The sequence below is a fragment of the Struthio camelus genome, chromosome W (assembly GCF_040807025.1).
Source record: "Struthio camelus isolate bStrCam1 chromosome W, bStrCam1.hap1, whole genome shotgun sequence".
Taxonomy (NCBI): domain Eukaryota; kingdom Metazoa; phylum Chordata; class Aves; order Struthioniformes; family Struthionidae; genus Struthio; species Struthio camelus.
The window spans coordinates 50,488,335-50,514,414 of NC_090981.1; the positions used below are offsets into that span (position 1 = coordinate 50,488,335).

At 35.8% G+C, this 26,080-nt stretch overlaps 1 protein-coding gene across 3 annotated transcripts in view; it reads right to left on the bottom strand.

Moving 5' to 3' along the window:
• The window catches only part of LOC138060870 (NADH dehydrogenase [ubiquinone] iron-sulfur protein 4, mitochondrial), a 46,290-nt gene that overhangs the window by 9,555 nt on the left and 10,655 nt on the right, over window positions 1-26,080 (bottom strand). For 2 of the 3 annotated variants that reach the window (XM_068926013.1, XM_068926014.1), the window contains exon 2: window positions 15,923-16,001. In XM_068926013.1, coding sequence (XP_068782114.1) covers window positions 15,923-16,001 — 79 coding nt within the window. Of the gene's footprint in view, window positions 1-15,922; window positions 16,002-21,595; window positions 21,735-26,080 lie in introns of those variants that run through there. The other variant, XM_068926015.1, reaches the window with a different exon arrangement.

The window sequence follows — 26,080 nt, forward strand, 5'->3', positions numbered from 1 at the left end:
TTATTACATAAAATTGACCTCTCTTCTTTAAATGGTAGGGCTGAGAGTATTTCAAGCTATGGATCTCAGCTTTTCAGAGTCATTTCTCAGTCTTTCGTTGATGCTCAAGATTAAGAGAGGAACAAACTGTCAGGTATTTCAGAGGTCTTCAGCTAACTTGCGTGTTCCCCATCTCAGAGTACAGACCTATTTCTTTCTTTCTTTTTTTTTTTTTTTTGAAGTACTCAAATTCAATATATGCAGACTTTTTTCTGATTTAGCACAGTTAATTTCATGTCAAGACTAGGGGCTCTAACAACTAAGCACAGTAACATCCAGGCCTACAATTGCTCACGTCCCTTGTCAGTTTGAGCCCATGTTTCTTAAATAGGTATTGTACTGATTTGACATTTTTGACAGGTATGTTTTTTCAAGCTTTTGCACCAGTTGATACTGATAACGTTATTAGGGTTTTTTTTGTGAAGAACAAAGAGATTCGGGAGATTCCAACCTACAGAGAAAACCGCTTATAAAATTTTACAAAGTTAGTAGTAGGATGCCCCCTACTAAGGCTTCACTTGTGAGTTCTCAACAAATAAACTCAACAAAAGACAAAAACTGAAGTATTACAAAAACAACCAAAAAGTATTAGCTGACTTTAACAAGGAATAAGATGGAGAAAATGCTCATAAGAATTGATATGAAAAATTATTCTCACTAGCATTGATATAATTAAAGCGAACTTTCTCTTTAAAAACTAAACAGTAATTACTTAAAATTAACCTGTCAGTTCATCCTAGTACAGTGAAGGGAGTGAAATCAAATACTTGCTCTAAGGATGCTAAACTACTCCTGTTACATACTTAAAGGCCAGTGGCAGCTCCTGAGTCTTATCCCTCCCCAGGAACAAACAGTAAACTAGTAAAAGTCCAAAACGTGTAGCAGAACTTCAGGCATATTGAACTCATCTTGCCAGCGGGAGCATGACTTGAATGAAAAAGCAAACAAATTTAAATAAAACACTGTGGGTTTACACATCTGTAGCTACTAACTTCAGAGGGTTTTGTTTTGTGGCCAACTTAAAAGCTGTCACCAGATCACCCTCTGAAATGAGAAATGTCTCATTTTTCATTTCACTTCAGAAAATAAACTTTGGGAGATCAATCCCTCAAAACTGCATCAGAGAGCAAGTTTAAAGTGTTTTGCATTTACAAGTAGAACAACAGAGAAAAACACACACACAGAACATTTCCAAATTCTAAAAGTTGCACTCAGACTACCTAACAGAAACTGTCAAAATATCTTTGCAATTTAATTATAAATGTTTCATTAGGACCAAATGATGTTCATTTTTAATATGAGTCTAGCCACAACAGGAAAAAGAAACACTTCCAATTACCAAAACGTTGCAACACATACACAAAGCACATCTTGACAGACTGGCATCTATGACTGCTGAAGTTTAAACCACAGTTTTAAAAGGAAATAGCTTAAAGTTTTCTTACTTGAATTGGTAAACTGCTTTGTTTAACAAAATCTTTTTTTATCTGCAGTAAAAGTTTGGTGGGGCTTCAATGTTACAGCTTGTCTGTTTATAGAAACAGGCCATTAAGTTATCCTTTACATATAAACTTCCCCAAAATATCTCTATAGAGAAAACACATGAATATTCACCAAAAATTTGATTTATCCTTTTAAACCTACTACATTTAAAGATCCTGTGTTTTTGTTATCATCAAATATCTCCAAATTTGCAAGCTTCAAAATAGATCGAAATAATGAAAACAATTTTTTTTATTACTACTCTCAACAACTTGTACATCCATTATGAAATTACACTTAAGATTTAGAGGTTTAAGTATTACAGAGTTATCTGGGATTAAAATAAAGTGTTATATTAAATAACATTATGGACACATTCAACTTCCTCTTTTGAAGCCTCCATACCAAAACCCATAAAAATACTACATATTAGTGCAGACAGAACGCAACAAAAAAACTCTGCACTATGGAAAACTGGTGAATGCTGTATTTATGAGATAACCGTAGTAAAGAAATGCCTAGACTTGTTTATCTGGATAAAACCAAAGCCCCAAAGAAACCTCAAACACCTCCAAGACATTTTTGGGGCACTCAGCTGGCTCCAAATCCTAAAGTTATTTTACTAGTAATATGGGATTTATCCCATAAAAATCTTTCAAGGTGAAAATGAAAACCTGCCTACTTTCAGAAATTAAAAAAGCTATATGGTGTTTCTAGCTCTTCATACTTTTGATTCATTATAGCTAAAGTTTCCATGCCTTCTGGGAATCTAGCAATTGTTTATTGATATCTTCCCCAGTTTAAAGCTGGCAATTGAACAGACAGTTGTTGGGACAATGAGTTTCTGGATTCTGAAGCCCCCAAGTTGTCCTGACATAAAATCACTGTTTTTGCTTGCTGTAGACATGTAAGGTACTGTAGCATAGCTGAGCTGTTGCCAAAGATATGGAATAAAAAGGCTTGGCATCTATCACATACTTGACACCTAAAGAGCCCAGAAGCTCTAAAATTCCTATTCCCTGTAGGCGCACTCTTAGTCTAGACAAACTGATTTCTCACACTTTTAAAATGCATTACAACACTCTATTGTGATCATTTCATCCACACAGCTCCAGCTAGTGACAGAAGAACCTGTCCTTTAAGCGACATTTCAATGGGCTAAAGCTCCCGCTCCAAGATTCCATTAAAACAATATAATACTTGAAAAGAACTATGCTGCACTGGGTTGAACTCTCTACTGTGTCTTCAGTGCTTTGTTCTGAGTTCAAGTTCTCACTGAAACTACCTGTGAACCGACTTTCCAAAACAAAGATGTTTTTGACAGCAACTTTCACATTGCCATCTTTTTTTTTTTTTTTAAGTGCTCCTTACTGAATTTTGCTCTGTTAGCATATTAAAATATTAGTGGGTTTTCAACATCGACAATTCTAAATAATAAGGTGACAATGTATCAAACTATATTAAAAGACTTGAGATTTGAACTCTATTTCATTTGCTTTACTAAAAATTAAAAACACCACATTTTTTAATGCAGACTATCATCTAAAAATGCATTCTGACACTCTGTTTTTCTTAACACATATATAGATTTTTTTAAATAGCGACTTCTGAGCTTTTAAAACATCAATTTAGAGGCATTTTGGCTCCTGGAATAAGTTGAGAGAGACAAAATGACACTCCTACTTTTTTTAAACAGCAGAAGCCACATCAAATTGCTTACAAATCAAGAGAAGTTTTTGTCTTTATTATAACTTATGCTATTTAAGAACACTTGTCATGGTTAGAAAGCCTGGTGAAGCTACTCTTGAAAGAGCAATAGAAAACGATAAAAGTGTTGTACTGCATAGAGAAAAACTGGTTCACAGACACAGTATCAACGAAAACAAGATTCAGCATAACAGTGAGTTCTGAAGGAAACGAAAATTTCATTCTTTTAAGTACGCTGCCGGTACCACAAATTCCAAAGGAAACAAAAAGATGAACTCTGTAATTCAAGGGAAAGTGACTAAGGCATTTAAAATATCTCTGTAAACAAGTAGTTTTGAAGAGTCAGGTGTGCCTAAAGGTGTCATGTTTCTACTATGACATTTCTTTCCATGTACAGACAAAAACTGTACATAAATGCTATCTACTATCTACTGTTTAACACCCCCCCCCTTTTTTTTTAAATAAAGGAAACAGGGAACAAGCAATGGGAAGTTGATGTCAAAACACAGAAAAACCTCCCAGCAAGCTTCCAGCAACCACCCAGGATTTAGAGTCTTGCTAGGCGCTCTCTTTTCAATACCAGAATTTCACACATTTCAATGACCATTATGACTTCAAAGAATCAAATTTTCATCATTGTCCGTCATCTGCCGGTTGATTTGTATAAAGGAGTTCTTCTGCATGCACTCCAGACAAAGGGCTCCTTACTTTCGTGGCTATATATCAAGTTTAAAAGTTCTGTTTGTGACAGTTGTGTCTGTGGTAAATTAGGGTAACACTGAAGGAGTGCAGCTGCTCTGCAGGAACCTCCTTTTTGGCATCATTTCACTTAAATAAAAACTGAATAATTAGCTTCTGCCTTTATTAAACCGCAAAAATGCCACTGGCCTTAGTAATTACTTCCGGTTGCCCCACCTACTTAACCTCAATAGTTTACACTTGTTAGAAAGGAGGGAAAGTAGAAGTTTTTAGTACTTTATAGGAGTTTACAACAGTTTGCTCTCCTCCCTGCCCCCAATATGTTTTAGCAGGCCAAGTGCATAAAGTTTTGCTATAAATTCATGTTGCAATACATTTTCTTTAGGGGCTGTTATATCAAAGCACAGAACAGGACATTGAGCATCTTGCATAATACCCACAAAGTAGCTGCTGCAAAAGAAGCTTTTTATTTAATGTGCTCAACTGCTCAAGCTGTAAGTGAGGACGAGAACATTTACATTACTACACTTCACTATGGTATTTTTGAAACAAATGCAAGAGAACAAAATCTACTATGAAAAGTGTAAGTGGAAAAATGGAGCAGAATGAACTAAACATGGTCAGACAACATTTATCTAGCAGCTACAGACATAACAAGGGGGAAAGAAAACATATTTGCCCTTAGGAAATTTCCTATCACATAGAATACAATTTTCTTTTAGGCTTCACAATCTTTTTGCATTATCACAGTAATCTGTGAACAACATGTGTTACCCATAACATGTTCTCCCATCTAACCATGCCGCAGAGAGATTTTACACAGAAGTTGAGGAAAGCAGTGAAAGAACTGTACTAAAAAAAACAGAAAACCAAACACTGTAAACATGAAACAGGATATATAATGATTACAAGAAAGTTTCCATTTAAAGAAAATCTCTTTATACAGGTGGTTTTGCTGAAATCCCTAAGGAGAAACTGCAAAGAATACGCTGAAGAATAGGTCTGTGATAAAAGCAGAAAATTGTCACGTGGGCTGGAATTAGCCACAGTCCTTGATGGTACTTTTCAGTCTACTGACTGCCATTATGCCAGACCAGGTGTCAGCATCCTAAAAATCTCATGACAAAGACAACATTTGCTAGTGCTGTTAGTTTCAGCAAACTACTCATCAGTTTGTATTTCACAGTTTAGGAGTTCCCACCTTAACAGCCACGATGGCAAAACATTCTCTGTAGTCACAAAACCTCCTTGAGAATTTCCCTGTCATCCCATTGCACAAAGGCTCACTCAACTTTCCCAGTATTTTGCATGCCCAGTATTATTTCGTGCTGGTTGAAAGAACTACTATAAACATTATGGCATAACACATCCCACGCACCATTTAGCCAGCATCACTTGGATTTGTTCCGAGAGAATACTGTGAAAGAGTAAACAGGCATACATTCGATTGGACTTCTAGGAATTCCAGGTGCTGTGTACAAATTTGAATATGGTTTCACATTAGTAAGTGGAAAACTTCCCCCTCTCCCCCGCAACTTTCTTCCAAACCTTAAAACTCTTTATTATATTCAAATTTGGTCTCCTGAAAAAAGTCATAGAAAAGTTACATTTATAGAAGTGATCAATGGTAACATTTATGACAAAAATACCTTTAAAGTATCCATGAAGAAATTTTCCAAATACTGCCCAGGTAAGTTCCTGAATATAGATACCATTTCCTTCATCATCTGCAGCCTTGGGAGGGGAGAGGATCTAATCTATTTTAAATGTGTGGTATCTTCCCGCAGTTTTGTGGAAGAGCTCCCTCACTACTTCATGCTGAAAAGACCCAAGAGAGCTAGCATGACATTAAGAGTCTGACAGTGAATTGGGACACTACACTTGCACGTAAGCAGTGCCATTGCTGCTGTGAAGAAGGAGCACCTGGACTTTTACTGAGCCAATTCATACTCTAATCTGGACAGCAAATATCTTAAAATATGAACTGTCGAGTTCAAATGTGGATGTAAGATTTATTAAGATTTCCTCTGATGAAGTCATAAGAAAGATTATCACTGCAGTATATGAAACAGCTACCGTGGATTCAGTTTAACTAGCTGACAACTTTGAGTGGATAGTTAGAGCACAGAACACTAACATTTCTTCAAAATGTCATTAAAGTGCATTCAGGTGTTCCTTTCCCTTCACCTCCAAATTACACATTTATTCCTATTTATTGCCAGTTGTGGAACATAGTTTAAGGGTTAGAATTTACAAACTATTTAGGCTTCTACTTATAAAAATAAGATATTCATCAAGGATGGGGGAACAAAAGTAAAAAGTAGTATTTTAAAGTTTAACCTGACAATATTGGTACAATAGCCAGAAATTCTTAGTTCGTGTAAATCAGTGCCTGCCTGCCTTCATTGCGATGCATGTTCTCTATTCTTTACATCTCTTTCAAAAAGAAAGTGATTCCTGTAACAGACCTTTGTTACAATGTAACAAATAGTTTGAAACACAGGGGAGAATAACAGAAAGTAATCAATCAAGCAATGCAAATTTAGGTAAGACTCCTGTTGGTGTATGCTTTTAAGAAGCAAAGTTGCATTTAAGAAGTTACAAGGGAACTAAACCTGTTAAAAGCTGTCTTTTACTCTATAGCCACTTGTAATGCTTCTAGGTAATATGCATGGACTTTAAAAGTTGAAAGGAAGTGCTAAATAGTGTACACAATTTCCATACACAGCAGGTAGTGAAGCAAGAAAAGAACTGACAGAGTTACCCTCTTTAAAGAGATGCACAATAGAGTACTGTTATGCAGTGTTAGCATACTGAAGTTCTATGCATCAGGGATGCTGCGGCTATTAACAGCTTAAATGTTCACTGTATTTTGTTAATTAGTGCATAGGGCCTTTAAGCTTTCCACACATTTTAGAAGGATCTTTTCTAATAGTAAATAACACTTTCATTATTCCCTAGTGGGGATGGGAAAGGCTGATGGGGCTTCAACTGCTTAATCATAATCAATAAAACATGCGGCTGAATACCACTGGACAAAAACTGTTTCTTTAAACCTATCTATTAAATTAGTTAAAACGGAAGCTTTCTGCAGTCTCTCACTAAAAGCTGAAACATCAATACAACATATTAGCGTTATCTTACAAGTTGGTTTTAGCTTGTTCTATCTTTGCAATTTGTGCTTTACATTACGTTTAGCCTTTCAAGTAGGTTAGAAATCAAGGTCTCATACTTTCTGATACAATAGAGAGAAATCTGTCACCAAGATAAAAAATTGGTATCTACATTCAATAATTTAATTTGTTACATTTTTCCTTTCAGCTTGCTTTTACTGGAGGGGAGGAGGGACAGAGAGAATCAAAAGAGAATACAAGGTAGCAATTATGTTGACTAAATATCAATAAAATAGTAGGAACTTTTTTTGGAAAAAGACGTTTTAGAAGAATACTCAACTTCTGACTTATCAAAAAGCCAGAATTAGCTGACCAAGGTATGCTTTCAAATGCAGCAGGCACAGGAGCAAAAATATGGCCACCTAAGAAAAAACAAAAAATAAAAGAATAGAAAATGAAATATTAGTGCACACTACATTTATTTCCTCAGAAAGATTCTGCTTGGTTAATCTGCCTCTCAGTAAAATCTTTAAAACATACAATTTATAATGATGTTGAACTACAGAGAAAAATAATGTTAACCATTTTTATACATATGAGCACATATGTAAAATGAGATGTCTGTAAAGAAAGGCTATCCACTTCAGATTTTAATACTCTGAATTATTACTGATAACCCTAAAACATTTTTGCAGCATAATTATAACATTTCCAAATTAAGCAAAGATTTTCTCTTGCACAAAAAGTAAGCCAGTGGGCTTCATGGAGTGAATACAACTGAGTATGCCAAAGAGATGCATAAGAGAAAGAGCAATTCCTCTACAGTGCAGGCTTCACAACACAAGAACTAAACTGCATATTAAAGCTCTATGGACCTGAACATTAGATGCTCTCTCCGTGGTCCATGTCCTCACTTAACACAGGTTATCCTTCCTGATTTGAGAAAGCAGCCCTCAAAGTAGTTCAAAGCTACCTAAAAAGTTGTCAACAGCTGCCATCTGTTTTCACTTCATCATTGATCTACTGAGTAGGGACAGGTAGTACTGAAGAAGCACCAAGCTCTCTTATAGCATGACCACGACGCTCACGGATTCCCATAGCCTTGTTGGGCTGCAGCTTTCCTTCCAGAGAAGGAAAGCTTTTGCTTTCTGAATGAATAAAACGATTTGATTGGAACTTTAGGACTGGAAACAACTTCCAAGTCTGTACACAGAACTTTCCCACCAAGTAAACAGCTGGGTTAGGTTTTGTGTCTTACCCATACAGCTTGGATTTACTAAATAAACACAGAAAGAAGAAAGATTGTGCTGAAGAGAAAACAAAAGGCTCTATGAGGAATTGCTTATTCATTACTCCTGACAGGACAAGAATTATTCATGGTATCTAAAGAAATTTTTCATGACAGGGCATACTAACTTAGGTATTCTAGAAGAGGATCATGTAATTGTACTGTTTTATCAGGATACGAAAATGCAAATTAGTTTTTAAAAAGCAAAACTATAGAAAACACAGCTCAAAAAATGAAGTTATTCCTGCTGATTACAAGACTGTACCGATGGCTTACTTCTATTCTTTCTAGCAGATTAGAACCTTTGCTTGCATATTTAGACTTACAAAACCAAATAAGTATTTGCATGTTAAATAACCCTCTGGAAACTAGACAAACTAAACATGGTACAGTGAATGTTATTCTTTTAATTTTGTTCTGAACGCCATCATAGCAAGCTCTTCAAAACCAGTACTCTGTGACAGAAAATGAAATACTGTGCATTGAAACAAACACTCTCCTGCATACTCTTCAAAGAGATATTCTTTGACCCAGTGCTCCGGACTAAAGCCTTGAAATTTTTGCACAAGAATGCTGTATGAAGGAAGCCCAGACAAAACAGACACTCGAGATGTTAGAAGGTTGTGTAACCCCAATCTCAGACACTCCTCCTTCCAATATGCAGCAGAGATAGCACTACCATGCACCAAAAGAGAAGGCTCTCAGAGGAAGAAATCCAATTCCTTTACCCTATCCTAAAAACAAATAAACCTACAGAGGGATGAGAGTGCAAGTGCAGCTCATTGATACCACTACATATCGGTCCATACCAGGTTCTGAGCAACTTGAGGATTTTCTAAAATGAGTAAGAAAATTAACTTCAGCTGCAATTTAGTCATACAACAATATTTACTTAAAGATGGCTAAAGACATAACAAAAGGGTGATGGTAATTTCTTTACTTGGACTGTCAGAGTTCTTGAAAGTTTCTTTATCTTGGGGAGTAACTTGTTGCCTGCAGACATTCTTACAAAAAGCTCTCTATCAGTATCCAGCCAACCAAATTTTCTAAACTGCCACAAACTTCACCAAGCTATAATTCCTTACAAAAGCAAGTTGCAGCAAACAGTATACGCTGAATTGAACTAGGATATTCCAATTAAAGAGAGATTTAATTGCCAAGCAGCAAAATACAGTGGATCAGCAATACTGAAAAAGGATAATCTATAGCTACACGCACGCATTCACCTGAGCTTGTACTTTATTTAACACCAAATGCAACTACCAGTGAAAACTGTAACGAAGAAACATCCTAATGTCATTGAAAAAAAAAAAAAACACTGTTTAGAAACAAGTATACACTCTGACAGATCAGCTTGGTGTACATGAAGGGAGAAAGATTATTCTTTCCCCCTCCCCCCCAACATTAAGATCATTCTTTCCCCCTCCCCCCCAACATTAAAATCTTTAAATATCACATTTAACATTAACCGCCTGACAAAGTTATCCAAGACAGGTTTTTTCTCCCCAAGCAGTCTTTTTTAGTCTTTACTGAGAAAAAAGAAGGTAATTTTTAGTAGATTATGCCTAGCAGCAAAAAAACAGACACACAAATAATAAACTGTCAGTGACCACACAAACGGTTAAGGCCTTTGTGTATTTAACTCCATGCAAATCCATGCTAATTAACACCTACAATTAAAATAGCTGTATATGCATTTTCAGTTGCAAATATTTAATTTTCTGTTTTATGCATTTCACATTTATTGAAAGGATACATTTAATTCTAGACTGCAAGTAATTCCAGAATACGATTTTATTTCTTGAACACCTTCTACACTGGAAACTAATATCATTCAAATGTCGATCATTGCAACTGTAGATGACAGAATGTAAAACGAACAATAAGTATTGCATATGAAGTGAAACAACAGAGGACAATACACATTGTCTTAAATATTTTATAAACCACCAAACAACTTTTCATTTATGCTGAACTCAGACTACAATATGTACCTGGCCACCTGCTTACTTGACACAACTGGAAGATGGAAGAAAGAACTTCCCCAAGCCACGGGCCTCATATACAAGGCCATTTTGGCCAAAGACAGAAGGTGTTTCTCTAATCATATCTGCAAAGAAAAGGGTGCGAAAAAACACTTTTATTAACTGCATTTCACATAAGAGGTTTGACTGAACATTTTCATTTAATCTTCATTCTTCCAAAGTAGATTGGAAGCTGCTGATCCTTTTAGAAAAAAGCAGAAGAAATACAGCCTTCAAGGCAACAGTTTGGAGGTGAGAGAGGGCAGGAGGGAGAGGACAGCTGGTGGTGGTACCTTTCTTTGAGCCCCCCAACAGATTTCCCTTCCGGTATCTTGTACCATTTGCATAAGAGAACTCCACATCAGAGTCATACATATAAAGCGCACAAAAATTTGGAAGTTACATTCCTCATCTGAAGAGAAATGTTGCCCTAAACCAAATCCTTTATGGTAACCAGTTGAACAAATACTGCAGCTAGATTGGATTAAATTACGAAAAGATTATTCTAAATACTTTTATCTCATTAAGTTACGTTAGGAATAGCTTGAACTCACCCTTAAGGAATAACTCACAAAGGGTTAATAGAACTTTGAAAAACCAAAACACAGAACATCCACTATATCGTTATTATCTAACACAGTGGTAATGCTTGGAGAATTTTTGGCTGAGTAGTAGTTTCACAAAAAGGAAATCCAGTAAGCCTGTCTTCAATAAAGGCATACTTTGCCAAGTGTTTCTCTTCACTGAAAAACAGCTCCTATGCACAGTCTTCAAATGCAATGTCACACTGTCTCGCACGTAATTTCATGACGCATTAGTGCTTTGTTTTTCAGCATAAAGTATATTATATACTTTTGGTTCTTGGGAAAGGCTGCAAGGAATGATCACACTTTGAAATGCATTTTAAAGCTTGATTTGTTATGTCCTTTGTTTCTCAGCACTGTAGACTATCAGTTTGACATCTGAAGAAGTTTCATCATTCCAGGCTGCTTTTCACTTGTTTGCCCTATTTCTATTTTGAGCTACAGTATTATCACTGTTTGCTATAGTCAAGTCTATGCTTCTTTAATCAAACTGAGATTATACAATTTCATTACTTTCCAAGCCTATACAAAATTGCGACTTGGATGAAGGTGAACTAGTTATGACTCAGTCCTGAAAACATCCTGTGATGTTTGCTAATAATGTAGTTTTCTAGAAGAAGTGAACTGAACGTTTCAAATGGTTATTAAAAGTATATGCACGCTTTTTTGCCAAAGAGGTTGATGTTCTGAGAATCCTGTTAATACATTGCTACTCCTGGACTATCCAGCAGTAAACACTTACTACAGACATTAACTGCATGAACAGCCAGGAGGAAGCTATTAAGACTCTTGATACAGATTTCACAGCCTAGCCTGGTCCAGTACGCAGCACTTATAGCTAGCTATTCTTGAACACGGTCTGAAAAGTATGAACTGCTTACCTTCACAAAGAGGTTTAGATTTCTGTGCTAAATTCTATGCATACTTCAGCACACAGGTTATCTTTAATGACAGATAGGTAGAAGCTTGTCTACAAGAAGGAAACTGGCCCACTACTGATTGTCAGTGCATAGACTTCTGAACCAGTACTGAAAAACAGCTTCATTAATATTATGGACAAAGAGAACAATTTCAGAACAGCAGCTGAAATGTCAATGGCATTATTGTAGCTAGCCTGTCATTCTTGTAATACAGTTCTCGTTCTCTGCAACAAGTTTCACAATATTGCAAAAACATTTTAGTACCATTTCAGTTGCACTTGATAGCAATGCTGCTGAACGCTTGACCTTGTGGCAAGTCATCCTATTCAGCTTTGGCCTAACATAGAATAAAACATATCTGTGGGATGGCTGCAACTAATAGCTGATCCTTAAGCACAGTCCCACAATGCTACTAGCATCCCCTCAGTGATCAAACCCTGTAACTGATGTTGCATTAACTTTTGCTTTGAGCAACAGCATATACATTATCAGTGGAATATTCTGCTTCAAAGATGCAAAGGATATTTTCTGGAAGTTGTTCTAATTTTCAAATATTCTTGCAATATTGGTATCATTTAACCACTAAAAAAGTCCTTTATTGGCCAATATTTTTGGGTAATGTGGTACAGCACCTTCCCAACGGCAGATAGCAACTTTCACAAAACGTCTAGCCTGTAGAAACTCTGGGCTAGACACCAGTAATTCAATGATACTTGCACTGACTGAAAAGCCTGCTTAAAGCACACGTTGAACTGGACTACTTTTAGGTAAAATTGACAGTATTGACATGCTGTATTTACAACAGTTGAAACAAACCACAGTAATTTAAAATAGTTCAAATCCCCATTTCAGGCAAAATCTCCAAAGCTTTGTATAATGATGGTGGAAACAATGTTACTCCATCCACGCAAACAGTTAAATCATTTGGAACGTTACCTGAGGGAGATTTGCTGCCGACAGCCTTTGTCCTCTATAGCCTAAATTTCCTAATGCAAACAGTCTTGAGAGACTACTTTTCACCCAGTTATTTGTCCAGACTCTTGGAATATGACCTAATTGGTGGCCAGAGATTCAAGATATGATGCAAGAGCTGTATTTTTGTTTAGCTTTGTTCATTTTGTATGTTATTTTCTTTGGATTTAACTGTTCATTAAGTTATTTTTATTAAAATTCACAGAAAATGACAGATAGTTGAGACAAAACATCATTTCTTGGATGTTGCTCTACACAAGCTGAGCATTCTACCTCCTTTTACATTTAAGACTCCCACTTCTTTCTAATACAGAAAACAGTAGTTTAGATCACTCTCATTTTTCACTGTTTCATTAGAACTCATTTTTCTATCATGTTCAACACACACTGGGTTGCAGTAAGAGGGTGATTCACTACTGCTTAATAACTCAATGTTAGGATATTCTTCCCTCTTCTATTCTGTTTGTGCTTCCTAATAGAAGGAATATTCTAGTCATTATAGGATCAAATGGGACTCTAGATAATTCAAAAGGAATCCCTGTTGAAGCTCTACCATATGTGCATACATACAGAAATACAAGGCCTGTAAAAGTACTGGAAGCAGATAGATAAACTCAATGACAAAATGTAATTATAAGTTTTTAATAACCACAGTGTGAATCTATTAAACTTGTAAACATCAACTCACAGAAGAGTTCAGTTTCAAAATACGAGTTACAAAAGGAATAGAACAAACAAGGATAAACCCATTTTGGGGCTACGAGTAAGGTTACATCAGGCTTAAAAAAAAAAAAAAAGTATGACAAACACAACCAATCTATCAAAATATGATTTAATGACTTCTAACAATAAGAGGCATGTATCTGGCAGTAACACAAAGTGTTCTTTTTTTAAATTAAAGTATCAAGTTCTGGAATACAGTTTAATTATAACTTGCATAGAAATAGTAAGTTGACTGAGCTTAGCAACATTATTTAAAAAATAGGAAAATCATATAACATGTTCAACTAGTTTTAATGTGTTGGCATTAATCCTTATAGTTAAGAAACACATTCCAGCAACCTAAAATAAGTTAATACAGTAATCTACTTTTCCATGAGGGTTAACAGGTGTCTATAGAACTTGTCCTAATCCTGAAAAAGCTGAAAATCACATCAAACCTTTTATCGAAGATTTTCCTTGCTAATGGGATATAACTTTTGCCCATTACACAGAACATCAATTACTGGATATTTTATCATATTATGGAAATTTACCTAAATCTACACATGAAATTTTTAAAATATTATTCTAATTTTTTACCATCTTGTTTCAAGTCCTACAAGAATCTGAGAGAAAAGAATTCTACATGCACAACACTGCAGGAAAATAATATTCAGTTTGACATTTATCCTAACACTCAAAAGAAATGAGCATAAAACGATCATTTAGTTTGTATATATCAAAAGATGACAACTGAACAGTAAAATTAAACAAAATCAATGGCTGCTAGTCTATGAACTATGTCTTCAATTTGACTAGATCACACAATGACATCAGAAATAACCATTTCATTCACGATTCATTTATATCAACACTGAGAGAACAGCAGAATTCTCTTTCAAATTAGTATCATTTTAACTCAGCTATAAATGTAAACTCTCACTGTTAGACAGAGTAATGCAAAATCCTAACTTGGGATAACGTACATTTAAATACAAAACAAAAGACAGAGGATTTATTTTGCGTGTCTGTTTCCATACTGTAGCCTCTACATACCTACGTATCCATCACCTGAGATCACAATAAGGAAACGTGATACTGTTAAGGTCAGGCATTATAAAAAACGCTACTTAGATTTTTTTAAAAAATGTTAAAGAGCAATGTTACAATAATCAAATGCAATTCGTAATATGTTTAGGAAAACGTAGGTCAATAGACTTGGTGAATCTTATTTACATAGTGACCCATGAACTCTTGTACATTAAACAAAATTTCCTGAAATCTGAGTTATGCAATTAGATTTGCAAAATAATCATGTTTGTTAAAATACAGTTTTAAAATTTTCCCCTAATTTTTAAGCCTAGAATTATGTCATGACTTTTTAAGTTCAGAGAAAAATTATTAAGGCATCCTACTAAGTTTACTGAGGATATGACTCTACTAACATGCAAGAAATTAATTATTGCTACATCTATATTATAAAACATCAGATATAAAAGCCTTAAACACTTGTTTAACTGAGTTAATTTTTTTCAATAGTCGGTTAAACTTCAGCTGTCTCAACTTGTAGTTACCATTACAGATGTTCAATTTATAAATATAAATTCCAAGTATTTCTTTTTGTTCTCAAGTTGTTAACATAGCTTCAGGGCTGCAAGAAAGTACATACAATAAGAACTATCTCATATGTATGATGGGAATTTTTTTTCCTGAAGATTCAAAAGTGATATGAAAACCAATGAAAAGCATCCTTCTGCTGTGACGCATTCCCTCCAGAAGTCTTACAAAAATTATGCTATTGAATACTGTAAACATAAGTGTCAGGTTGCATCTAGAGTAACAGACCACACATTATGGAAGAACTTACAAGAAAAGATTGCCAAATTTCTGATCTGCTACTGATTAGCAGAAGAATGTTATGCATTTGTTTCTAGCTGTAATCTAACCTTCATGCATATTCAAAACCTGGAGTATATGTACATAGTAATAACCTTGCATGCTTCTTTACACACTTTCTGTAGTAATATGGGTCCCAATGAAGAGAATTTGATGAAGCTGGCAAATTCTGTATAAGTCCACTACACAGAAAAATACCTAGATTTCAAAAGAGCAAATTTTTTATAAATCAGAGTTTATACTGGTCCTTGACCACACTATAATAATAAAGAAGGTACTCATCATTTTATATTGTGTAATACTTGGAATGCCATATTTCTTTTATATTCTTAGGTTTTACTACAGTTCCCCTTTTAAAATGTATGAAGGATTTTTGCTTTGTAGTTCACGTTTATATGGCTTTCCTAGAAGAGTGCAGAATACCACACTGAATGCCTATTGTGCAGAAATAACCCCGAAGGCTGTATCATAGCAGTACGCGGGAGAAAACCCTTACCAATTTTTCATCAACTGTGATGAGTTGCGTGTCTTGAGTTTGGTCCTGTGCCAGCCGCCATGTGGAAGTGCTCAGTGACCTGCGGTGCAAGACTTGAAGTTAAAAAATGATTCATGCAATGAGAAAATAGAGGCAGACAAATCTTACATAAACAAGTTACTTTAACAATATCCGTCTTGTAAAAAAAATTGAAGAGGGAGAGATGAGGGCACAAAAATCCTTTTTCTCCCCAATTAGTTCTGTCTGCTGAGTTTTTGGCAGACTCCCACTTAGCAGTTCACAACAGGCTGCACTTTATGTCAGCCTACAGGCTCTCTGTCACAGAGAGACTGCCAGTGGCAAGGACTGTACTGCTCTATATGAATGTACAGTAGCTGGTTTGTCACGAACAGACAGAAAAATACAAGGCTGCTGTAAGCATTTTGGAACTCTGATCCTTAAAATGATGGCATCAGAGGAAAAAAATTCTAAATCTATTTGTAATAGTAAAGCTTCAGTTCTACACTTTAATGACGGAATATTAACAAATTAATTAAAAAATCCCCCAAAACTAAACTGATAATTCAGATAAAGTTTTTGTCTTTGAATGGGCAAAGCTCACAATTATTTTGCTTCATTTCTCTATCAGGACCAGCTTATTAGCTTCCAAGAAATATGACTCATCTTTTAGCACAATTACTAAACCTGTAAGGTACAGATGGGAACATGGAACCCAATCCAACACCACTGAATTGAGAAATAAAATTTGCCACTACTTTTCAATATGTCACTGATGTCAGGATTGGACTTTTTGAGCGCAAATCGTCTTTTGACAAAAGAACTCAACAGCAAGTGAAACAAGCCAAACACCAAAACCCTCTAATGTGCTTCATATTTAATTAAGGTCATTTTAAACAAATGAGGCACAAAAGCACAAGAATATACAAAACCAAACAGTAAGGACTAAGCCACTTCAGTTTCAACTGTTCTTCAGAAGATTACCTAATGTAATCAGTCATACTTGCAGATGCAAATGAACTTGAAGACTTTGCCTACAGGATCCTTAAAACGGTCTTTCTAGTAATTTAATACTACTGGTAACAGCTACCTAATTTTTGGGGAAAAAAAACAGCCATGCAATATAAGCACCTTCAAAACCCCCACATTTTTTAAAAGCATGATTACAGAATTTTCAGAAAACTTGCAATACTATCTGAACCCTAACCCCCAAAACGACCTATAAAAGTTAAATCATCAATAATTTGAAAGGTGTATCAAGACCAGGTAACTTGCAAACAATCATTCAAAAACTGTAGAATTAAAAGAGCATATCTTAAACAGTATTCTACTAAGCCATGAGAAGATGGAAAATGTAATCAGGGTGCAGCCCATGTAACACATTCATCTACCCATGTCTTCTAATCTTCAGATCCTGCTCCAATCTTTGTTGATTGTTTGAGAATGCATTTGAAAATATGAACTTCATCACTTTGAAATATAATCGCTCATAATACTACGCAATAACAGAATAGTTGTACTGCATTTAACACATTAACTCAATGAACATTAAATTTTCAGAAAATGTTATGGTGATAAAGTTTTAAAAGGTAAACCCTACACTAGGAAACAATTCAAAATTAGTGAGTATAAAGCAAGCCATAAGAATCTTTTAAAAGTAAGTACGTGGAATAAAGTCCAGTTTAGTAATATTTCAAATGCAGATTTCCACAGATCTACACTAACACAGGTCACATTCAGCTACATTACATTTGATCTGCCATTAACAGCAACAACAAAAAGATTCCACATAATGAAAAAAGAACTCAAAGAGCACAAAGTTTATAAAGGCACCCAGTTTTGGGACATGGACGCATCTAATTCCTACTCGAACTGACAGAATTTGTCTGTAAGGGTACTTAGAAGAAAAAGATCAAGTTTTCAGAGCAGCACAGGAGCACAAGAATTTCACAAACATACAGATGATGAGAACTCTGTTAGCTCAAAATCTCTTCACTAGCATGACAATTACGCATCAGTCTCAGATTGCTTCTAGCGCAACAAAGCTGTCATTTTTAATTTGTACATAACAGCAAATACTTAATAAAAATAGAGTAGACTGATAGCACAGTATGCTATAAAGGAATGGCTTCTAGGTGGTCCTTCTTCATAAGCACACCCAAGGAGAAGTTATCCTAAAAGTCTCTGATGTAGCAGCACAACACTCAAGTTCCAAAGGCAAGGAGCTTAAGCCATTACAATTTTCAACCTTTAACAAGGCAAAATATTTTATAGGAAAATGAGTTTCAACCCCACCCCCAACCCCCTTCCCAGAATTTTAGCGTCAGAGTAGCATTCTGCAGTTACTCTAGACCTTCACATGATGTTCTGTTCCCTGCACTACTTTATCTATGGTCAGAAAAGCATATGGGTAATCGAATCAAATTGATCCTTTCTGGATAGAAAGTAGTCTAAGATATGAATCAAGAAGTTATCCAAATCTCACTCTGTAGCAAGGGCTGATGAATATGTAAAGGGCTGAATATGTTAGAATTCGAGTAATTATGCTTATCAGAGTCACGCTTTTTTCTTGTAATATAAATGTAACAAGTAAAATTTAGCATATTTCAGTTTGAGTTGAGGAGGGTTAATTTGGAAAGGTATTAATCGGTTTTGAAAAGTGTAACTGCCACGCACTTCTAAAATGATTTCCACTCAGCGTTATGTCATTTGACTTAGGTTTTACTCAGGTGACTGTTCAGTTGAAACTTCTGTCTTTGCAGAAAAAAAGGCAAAAAGATTTCACACTATTATAGTTAATAGTTTATTATAGTTAGAACAGACACATATAGAAATCCAATCAGGTTAAAGGTGGGCAGAATCACTCTCTGAGTGATTTTTTGCACAAGGCACCTCTGTCAACGGGGATAAATTGCAAGGCATCAGACATTATGGATTTCAATCATGTTTTAGCCCTTCTTCTAGAGAAGCAGATAGGTGACTTATTAACTGAAATCAATTTCTGCTCCTCTTCATCATTTTTCAAATTTGTTTTTCTTGTAGTACACAATTTTGAAAGGGTCTGTCATCAAAATCTGCAGTCTTGTACGATTCCTCATACCCAGCTTTCTGTCCATCCCTGGATTACTATGAGTTGGAAAGAACATACTTAAGAACTTTCTATTTGAAAATTGTTTGAAAATAGACATTTAGAATAGACTAGGAATCTGAAATATAAGTCCATGGCAGTCTCTCAGTGTAAAAACATACACAACGCCAGTTTTCCTTTAAAAGTGATAGGCTGTTGATATTTCCATTTGTTGGATCTTTCACAGGAAAGTAACATGGAGCTTAGAAACGGCTGCAATTTTGAAGTATCAGGTGATCTAAAATATTACTGTTTAAAAGTTAATAGAAAGCGTTACTTAATTCTCAAAGCACTTGTTTAATTTTCAACAAGTTTCACTACAAATTTGTCCCTAATGTTAGGCACTTAACTGAAGAGACAAGTAGCAAACAAACCTCTTCCTCAAACCTTTCTTCTTAAACTCTCACAACGATAACTATCATTTTGTCATTAAAATTTCCCCTTAGAAATCATATAATCTTGACAATACTGTTTTTCCTAGTACAAACTAAATCACTTAACATGACTATTCCATTCAGATCTTTTATTCCATTCCGACTACTAAAGTCATTCTCACTAAATTTCCAATTAATACTTGCCTCTGCCCAAATTCTCCTTGACCTTTTGGGTGGCTTTTAATTGCGTCAGATATACTCGCAGAAGTATAAAACATACTTCTTTTTACAGTTCCATCCTCACATAGCTCCCTTCCTTTCCTCTACCACTGGCCTCTAGAAAGGTAATCTGCTTTCCTCCTTTCTCTCCGTAACCAATTCATGTTCATCTTTGGCTTTACTTTGTCCCACTTTATTTTCTTGAACGTTTATGCATTTTTTTCCTGCCTAAACATCTTGGACTGAGGTCTTAAGAGCAAAAAGTTCCATTTCCTACCCTGTTCCAAGACTAACCACGCTCTGATTTAAAGTTATTGCACGATAAAATATTTTAAATAATGATAAATAGACCAGTAATATAATTCTGAAGAAGTGCAGAAACTATATAGACATTTTTGGACATAACAGCTCACAGAAACAAATCCTTCTAGGTATGTTGATCTCTCACTTGAAATACATATCAAGCCGCCTTCCCAGTTACCATCTAATACGCAGAGTATGATGGGACTCCAAGCTGACCAAAGTTCTGTTACGGATTCATCATAACATTTTTCTTACAGTGAGCTCCCCTGCTACGTATGAACAAGCTTTTAAATGCAAATCCCAGGTTTTATTAGAATCACTAGCCTTTTAAAACAAAAAAACGAAAATGAATTGGTCAGAAAAAAGTAAAAAAAGTTTTATAAAAAACGTCACCCTTGTCCTTCATGATCTTGCCGGCAGGTCCTTTCCCAAAAGCTTAGTTTGAGGCTAATCAACTCTGTGGGTTCCTGGGTTGTAGCACAATCCTGCACAAAGCTGCATCTGAATTGTTTATCTTTCTGCCATCAAGGAGGCCAGGCTATATGGCTGGCTAAGATGCTAGACTTAAAACAGCAGAAACCTAGTTAAGCTTTCCTCCTGCTGAAGTCTGTCTTTCTGTGCCTCTTCCTTCAGATATATCTGGCATCACACTCCCTTCTCCCTCAGTAATACTCCTCTTAAAGGAGCATAGCTTTCTTGTTTGTTCTTTATACATTAGTCTGTCACATAAATAAGGAGGTGTCTTTGTGCTTCCACAAATATGGCTAACAGCATGATCATACAGCAGCTCCTTTTGCTGCAAACGGAGACCATCACTCAAAGCAGTCGATACATTGTTTGGTTTGTAATTATAAGAGAGGTACTTTCTCCCTCCTCTCCCCCCAAGCATTGCGCTGAACACTATAAACTCTTTAAACTTGATCTATACTTTCCATTATAATCATTTTACATTACCACCATCTAATGATCTCTATCACTTATTATAATTTCATTATACTCACTTGAACAGTTCACTTAAAAAATAACTTTGTATAACATAACTTTGTCTTCCGCATTAGTCTAATCACAGTCCAGCTTCAGCATGAACTTTGCTTTAATATCTACTATGCATCTACACATTTTAATTACATTTCTGGGCTTCAGTCTTGGAAATATAAAAAGGCTTAAGTCACTTTTTCCTTCTATAATATGCATTTCTTAAGAAAGACATTGTAAGAGCTGAACTTTACATCCAGACTGGCTTATGGCTACAATGTATTGTTTTAGAGTCTCACAGTAAACTTAAAATTCTTTTCTAATGAATAGAAAGACAAGAATAGAAACTCAGCAAAGAGTACACTACATGGTCTTCTTGTTAAATATTTGTAAAAATATCCATACACTAGTTCAGGAAGGATGAATGAATGAATGGTGAATGCTACACCACACAACGTGAATTTGCAGAGTTCAAAATTTCTGTATGTTTTGTGTATTTTGGAAGAACAAATCCTGTGATCATCTAAACACGTCTTCCATGGGAAGAAAGTACTCCCTTTTCACAGTCAGTTGCTGCTCTTAGCATAGTCACAAATAGCTTCCGTACCTCTGCTACAAAAAAGGAGAGGTCCATTAAGAAGCCATTTGAAATTCTCCAGTCCTGGCTACAACACTTACATTACTTTCAGTTCTCCTGGCAATCTTATCCCTCGACAAGGGGATAGCAGAGTTCCTCATTTCCAGGCACCTTCTTATATGTCTCCTCTTCCTTTCTTACACTAACTGTAGAGGCCCCAGCTCTGTTGACACCATTAACCAGTTCTGCTGAACAGGAGAAATCAGTCAAAAACGGACAGCAAAAGCCTTTTGTGATATTTGGATGAAGACTTCAAAATGTAATTCAATCATTAAATTTGAAGAATATTAACAATAACTTTTACAGACATACTAGAAAATTAAGGCATCTGGCCTAAATATTTATCTTGACAATTTTAGCTGTCTGCATTCAATTTCTGAAATTCAACAAATTTGAAGTTCTTAAATTTATGCTAAACAACCTATGCTTACTGCTATTTTCTTTTGTTTAGTTAACTCTATAGCACAAAAAGTAACTGAAGTCATACCGAAGGAAGTGACTGGTACAGAACCTGCAGCAATGTAATAAAGAATCCTTCTGAAACCTAATGGAAGGCAAAAAGCAGCCATATTTAGAAGGCATGAATTCGCCTTCCATGAAGAACACCACTGTTACTGGCACATTATACACTGCTCATATGCAAAAAAACTTATATTTATCTAGTAGTTAAGACTGAATTCATTAAAAAAAAAGAAAAGAAAATAAAAAAATCTACTTAAGCTCTATATGCAACACATCCAACTGTTTGATCTATTAGCACCCCCTTTTGGCCAACTGTTGGAGATATGTTAGAGAAAATTAGCTATCACAGCACCAGCAATCAGATCACAACAGACGGGTGAAAAAAAGTCTTAAAGAAAGCCTCATGTGCCTCATGAAACATGAAGGCACTCATTAAATATTTAAGTTGAGCTTTAGGTATACTGATCCTGAACGACCACAACACCAATACGTGTACATATACATATACGCAGAATTTGGTATTGAACCCTCTGATATACAGTACAGATGATCATTCTTGGATCATCTTTTAATATTACAGCATTTAACAGGAATGCTTCATAGTGTATAGCCACCATAAAAACTTTAACAAAAATGAAGAACATGGAAAAACTGTCAGCTCAGACCTTCTGTAACATCCAACCTAGTCATATGCTGCAATTAAGTAGACTAAAAACAAACTGGCATAACGTTATTTTGGCTAAAATAAAGACATTAATGATTGCCCGCTCCATTGTGTTAGATACGGTACAGATCATGGTATTTAGCCTCAATACAATGAATTTTTATACAGAAAGCTTCTAAAGTTGAACTTGTGGGAAGTAATCTTAAATAAGTGGCATAATACTTCCTTGGTAGTACATTTACTATTGTAAAACTGGAATTATAAAGTGACCATGACTTATCAGAATCACAGACATTTTATTTTTACCAAAATATATTTCTTATTCTTACAACATCCCAACATAAACAAAATATGCAAGTTTATAATGCCAAACAGCATATGTGGCCACCATGTAGTTCTATTTTGTGGTATGAACTACATGAATAACCTTTGGGTTTGGAGGAGAGGCAAGTTCCCCATTTATAAATAGTTACATTCTCAGACAACACTGGCACATCATAATTTTTCCTCTGCCTGCAAAATGATGTTAAATTATAAACACAGTAAATTATGTTTCTGAATGGATGAAAGGAGTACTGGCCTTTTTCATCTGAACTATTGACATTTCCATATTGAGTGGCAAAAAGAATTAAAATTGAAATAGAAACATTATACAAACACTGCTTCTACTTGCTAAAAGACTCATATACAAATATATTTTATATATATATATATATTTTCCAGGTGTGGTTTTGGAGAGAGGGGCAAGGATCGATTGTGCTTTTATGTTAGGCAAGGCTGCATTATAAAATCAAGCACTAGCCATCTAAACATACTAAATGAACAATAAAACTTTTAGCATTTGACTTGTGGCTTGTAACCTAGCATCACTTTTCAAAGCCAACTGTTAAGTTCATTTGCCTTTGGAACTCAACTGACGTAATAATTTTAAGTAGTAATTTTTTTAAAGTAGTAAACAGTTAAATTTTCATTATTTTGGGTTGTACTTTAACTATCCCACGGATAGAGAAATGCTAATGGCATGTCTGCAGACAGCCAGCTGAACCACAGTACCATGCAAATACATTTGTGCTCCCTCTACAACTACATTAGGACCAGAGCAGTATAGCCAGTTCCATGCTAGGAAGGGCCATAGTTAAGTCTTGAAGACAAAAGCCAGTTCTGTGCAGAGATAGTTCAGCTTGCGTCGCCCACCACCAGTCTGCCTCATTAAAATAACTTGCCAGGGCCAGCATGGAGAGGGAGCTTAGGTCTGACTTAGTGCCAGGCCTGAACTTCCCCGGACTCAAACAGGGTCCATTTAAACTGCACTCTAGCCAGCTAATTAAGCTGACACCACTTGAAACACAACAAAGAGCAGTACAGATATCAGGATACTCAGTAATGGCCAAATAACGAGCGCAGGCAAGCCCAACCTGCTCCTGCAGAGTCACCCAAGAATCTGCAGTATGCTGTTGAGCGCTCTGCTTTATAGGAAAATTAATTAGATGGGTGCCTGCATGCTGCAAGCCCACACAATGAAAACAGCTCGAGTTGAGGAATATGCTGGACAAGACCCCACAGAGCTAGCTCAGGTTCATTTCAGCACCTGGGCAAACGAGGGTTCCACCTCTTGAACCAGCTCCGAGCAGGGCCCAGACTGATACCACACTGCTTCTCAATCACCTTGAACATGAATTCTGTTCTTCCTTGAAACTAAACTGGTGTGTTCCCAACAAAGTCATGTTGAGTGCTTCTAGATCCCAGTATTCAAAGTATGCAAGTTTGCTAGTTGCTTACCACAGACAGTACAGAATAGACCAGGAACACTTTCAAGAGAGGGGCTTACCACACTAGGAATAAAAGGACCCAAAAATCATTTAAAAGTTTTTGTAGTAGGGGTCATAAAATTCATTATGTAAGGACATTTGGTGTACTGCTTTCTTCAGCAATAGCATAATCTATAAGATGCCCAACTGTCAGGCGAAAGAGAAGCTCTGAACTACTGTCATCTGTTACACAGTTGCTGATCAGCAATTTCATTACATGCTACTCTCTAAACCAGAGGACTTAATCCTAGAAATTAACCTCAGATCACAATCCAAGGATGGCAGATTCCCTGTGGATCAATGGAAATCTCTTGGAGGCAAGTCAGCTGGAAGGCAAATAGCACTAAAGAAAAGCTGACAAGGCCATATCAACTATCAACTGAATTTCACATTATCTAGTTACAAAGCTAATAAAACTAACAAGGAAGAGGGAAAAGTTGTGTAGGGAGTAAAGACAAAAATACACAGGTGACATATTTGCTCGGTTTGTGCTTTCTAAATGTCAAACTTCTCCCCACACATCCACATTCAGGCATTCATATAACTAGACAATAACTAAAAACTGTGCTCTCTTTATAAAAGAAGAACAAAAGTCAAAGGGTTCAATTCCAAAACCGTGAGGAATGAAACTAATGTTCCACAACCCACCTCTGTCTTAGGGAAATCTATGCATTTTGAATAAGAGCATTTGAATTATGTAAAATTCAACCACAAATGCAAACACAGAGAAATCTTTACTCAAATTGTTTTAGGACATACTACAGTCCTGTATTCCATCCCTATCCTTTCCTCTTGATTTAGCCTTCCTATTGGACCAAGTTTAGAGGTTTAAGTAATACATATTCTATTAATCTCAAGGTAACGGGCAAGGTCTAGAAAACATGGCATATAAATTAAGGCAACTTCTTTCTTATTTTAATGCCCTCAAACTTTCAACTGTAAACTATTTAACTAGAGTAGGAAATCTCTTAAAGTGTGGCTGAAGAATTATATCTTGGTTTATAACAGTTCACAAAAGAAGCCAATGCATCTATTCGGCTAGCAAGCCTCAGTCATTGAGCAGCTGCAAAAAAAATTTTATTTAAGAGCTATCTATTTGTTTATGTTTGTACTACTTCATAAAAATCAGTTAGAGACAGCCAAATGCCTCACAAATGGAACACAACCTTCCAGATCCGTATGTTCTCAGCGCTTGTTCTAGAAGGGAATGGCTAATATTATTGGGAATGATTTTATTTCATCACCTCTGTCTCGTCTGAGCCACTTTCCTCTCTTCAATTTCCTTCACAATGTCCAGCTTTTGTCTTTAACGCCACTTTGAACTGCTACCATTCTAGCATTACCATCTGTCCTAGCTACTCTCCATTATATCACACACCTTAATCACACTGCAGCCCAATTTTTCTTCTTCTGTCTGTCCACACTACTCCTTTGTTGACTTTTCCCCAAATCCTCTATTTTACCTACTTCTGAGTGGAACAATCATGGTGTTATTTCGTTATTCTTTACCTAATAAGTTATATCAGGAGAAAACGCACCAATGGTGCCATCTTACATGCACGAGTAATTATCATTTGAATTTTCAATTCCGC